Source organism: Triticum dicoccoides, chromosome 5A (genome assembly GCF_002162155.2).
Source record: "Triticum dicoccoides isolate Atlit2015 ecotype Zavitan chromosome 5A, WEW_v2.0, whole genome shotgun sequence".
NCBI lineage: Eukaryota > Viridiplantae > Streptophyta > Magnoliopsida > Poales > Poaceae > Triticum > Triticum dicoccoides.
This window is the reverse complement of record NC_041388.1, coordinates 606455545-606458940: the sequence shown is the minus strand read 5'-3', so window position 1 is coordinate 606458940 and position 3396 is coordinate 606455545. Positions and strand designations below refer to the sequence as shown.

General features: G+C 44.5%; 1 protein-coding gene across 2 annotated transcripts in view; it reads left to right on the top strand.

Moving 5' to 3' along the window:
- Window positions 1-2241, top strand: part of LOC119303339 — a 4939-nt gene extending 2698 nt beyond the window's left edge. For both annotated transcript variants that reach the window (XM_037580460.1, XM_037580458.1), the window contains 2 exons: window positions 1415-1739; window positions 1826-2241. In XM_037580460.1, the coding sequence (XP_037436357.1) occupies window positions 1415-1722 (308 nt within the window). In that variant the 3' untranslated portion in view covers window positions 1723-1739; window positions 1826-2241. The remainder of the gene's footprint in view (window positions 1-1414; window positions 1740-1825) is intronic.
- The last annotated feature ends 1155 nt before the right edge of the window (window positions 2242-3396 follow it).

Genomic DNA, 3396 nt, shown 5'->3' with positions numbered 1-3396 from the left:
GCACTACATCCTGATCTATAAGCTCGAACGCTGATATGGCACGATGGTACGCACATGACCCTTCTGTTGCAGGCATATTACAGTTTCATATAGAGTTCTCCTGATGTCAGTGAATTCTAAGCCCAAGTCTTCGAGTCTTTGGTTGGAGAATCTGTACGGGTTTGCCATGGACTTTTCGTTCTCTTCACACCTGTTGAGGTAGAAATCGGTAGTCGGTACAGTTATAGATATGGACACGCATATGCAGAAGGTTGATATTTCATTCAGAGTAAACGAACATACTTGGAAGTGATAGGATAGTGTGGAAAAAGACCCCTGATCAACTGGAGGAGGCAACTGCGGTGTAGTGCCGTGCCGAAGCAGAGGTAGCGGCCGCGGGCGTGGTGGTGCTCGTAGACAAGAAGATGGGCATGTACGACGTCGCGGACATCTGTGTAGATGGCAACAGCGTTGGGGTAGGCCTTCTTAGTACCCATTAGGTACCTTGCGACATGGTAATTGCTGGCATTTAAAGACCGTTGCAGCATGGGACCGATGGTCATTGGCGGCACCACAACCGCCAGCTGCAGCCCCCTCCTAGTTGCCTCCTCCGTTGCTGCCATCTCTGCCATCATCTTGGCACAACAATAATAGTTCTGCACAATGAAATTGTTAGATTCCTAAGACGACACGCACTGTTTGTTTCATACTCCCTCCATCCAAAATTACTTGTCGCAGAAATGGATGCATCTAGAACTAAAATACGTCTAGATACATCCATTTCCGTGGCAAGTAATTCCGGACCGAGGGACTACATGCGTATTATGTTTGGAAATCAGCTTCGGGCCATTGCTTTTGAGCTCCTTATATCCTTGATCAATTCGCCTTTCCTATCGGTTTGGGTCTTTGGGAGGTCTTGGGTTTGACCTGACCGCGCATATTTTATTTTAGTTTTTGTTAAAAAGTTTGACTTCCGGGTGCCGCAAATTAATTGGTAACAATGTGCAAAAACAAACTGTTGAATTGGGAACAAACACTGGACCTGCCAAAAGATATGCATAGCAAGTTTCTAAGACGCTATGAGGGCCTTTTGGTATCACTTGCATTTAGAGATACTATACTAGTATATTCTTTTCAGACAGTTTCGAAAACGTCAAGTTTCCGTTTGGGATTCAGTTAAAAATGGTTGACTTTCGCCGAAATCCATCTGTTTTGGTGTTTTTTAAAATAAAGAAAAGATCAGGGGTGGCCGGTAAGAATCTATTTCAGCTGATTGCTCATCATTATTATGATTTGTGGATTGAGTTCCAAACATTGTTCTTTTTATTTTTATACATGGCTGTTTTTTTCACTTTAATTTAGTTTTTTGTGCTTAAATATTATTGCAATGAATGTTAGGTCGCTCCAGAAATATCATACGCCTGTCTGTTTGCAGAATTCATAGTCGCTCCAGCATGTCTCGTCCAAGATGGTGTCGGGGCTTCTGTTGGGGTTCATGTGCACTGTGCCGTACGAAGAAGTGTAAACAAGGCGGCGGATGCCCATGTCCGCCGCCGCGTTCACCACGTTTCTGGTTCCCTCCACGGCGACTGGCATGAGTGTAAACAAGGCGGCGACTGCCCATGTCCGGGGCCGGGCGTGACGACTACGGGCGTGCTCGAGATCCCGCTTCATCCTCCACCTGACGACACGCCTGGTCGAATTCTGTCGCATCAGATCGGTGGGATCCTCGACAGGCTGTGAGCCGCATCTTCCACCAGGTTTCCCTCCACCTGTTGCTTTTGATATTTCCCATACCTTTCGTTTTTGATTTTCTGAGCCATTCTTAGAGCTTTTCAACACGCAGGTAATACAGGTTCAATGGATTCTTCGGAGACAGAGTGCCGTTCAGGAGCATGGTTCGAGGCAGATGGTTGCGAAAATGGTGTGTCCCTCTGATGACTTCGGCGGGTACAGCCGGATCCGCGACCACAAAGGCACGGGGATTAACCCCAATTGACATATGGCGAGCGCCACCGGCGCTGGGGAGCTGGAGAGTAGCTTTGTCTTCTTGAGGAGATGAATTTTATGTTTTCAGGGATCTTTTTGCTTGTGTTCACATGTATTTCCCGGAGATGAATTTTAAGTTTTTAGGGAGCTGGAGAGTAGCTGGGTAATTTTAAGTTTTTAGGGATCTTTTTGCTCATGTTCACATGTATTTGCCGGTTTGGTTATGTAACTTCCATTTTATTTAATGAAATGAGAATATAGTTTCTGACAATACATATTGACTTAAAATTTCCATGGAAGAAGAGAAGACAAATGAGAGTTTTTTTTTAAAGAGAAGAGAAATTAGATTAGAGGTGGGTGCATGGCTTGTAGTGAATTAGTGGGCCTTGGTACGATCATAGTTTAATGGGCTGAATTTTTTAATTTGGGTTGATTGCTTGGGCCGTCCCTATTGGACCCGGTGGGCCAAAATTTTAACTGGGCTGATTCCTATATGGGTTGCTGTGTCAGATACATGTCAAATGATGATGTGGCAAACCTGTTAACGTCGTTATGAGCACATCCGTTAAGCATGCTTGGGGCAAATCCATGACGGCCGAGCACCGTCATGGACGGTACGACGTCAAATTATGACGTGATATACATGACGCGGCCATCGTTAGAAGTTTCGCCTCCGGTTCTTGACAGACCTGATGGTTGTTCTTGGGAGACGAAGTGGATGGCAACATGGTTTCACCTCCCATGTGGTATTTGAGCCGGTGTTGTTTCCGCCGAGATTGAACAAAAAAAATCATGTTTTAATTCACTTGTCCCAGTAATACACACTAATATACTGTGATTGTGTTGTGCCACTGGTTCAATTTGTATATTAAGTTACACATTAGAATAGAATCTGCTGATGGCCAGATTCCCTGCACTAGTAGAAAAAGGGTCAAACGTGAAGCACATTAGTGCCGGTTTGATTTTGGCCCGGTATTAATGGTACCATTTGTGCCGGTTCGGACGGATTTGCATTAATGCCGGTTCGTGTTGAACCTTTAGTACCGGTTTGTGGCACGAACCGATACTAAAGGGGTGGTGGCAGGCTGGCGTCAGGCCGAGGCCCCACGATCACCTTTAGTACTGGTTCGTGACATGAACCGATACTAAAGGGGTCTGACCTATAGTACCGGTTTGTGACACAAACCGGCACTATAGGGCAATTTTCAAACTCTACCCCCCCTGTGTGTCGCCATTTCAGTTCTGAAAAAATCAAAAGAAAATGATAAAAGCTTCAAAAAATAAAATTCTTCGAGAGGTAGTTATATTACTACATCTACTAATTAGAAAAATTTGAAAACTACAATTTGGACATGTTTTGCAAAAAGTGTAGGGAAAATGTAAAATGGCTATAACTTTTGCATACGATGTCGGAAAAAAACGTATAAT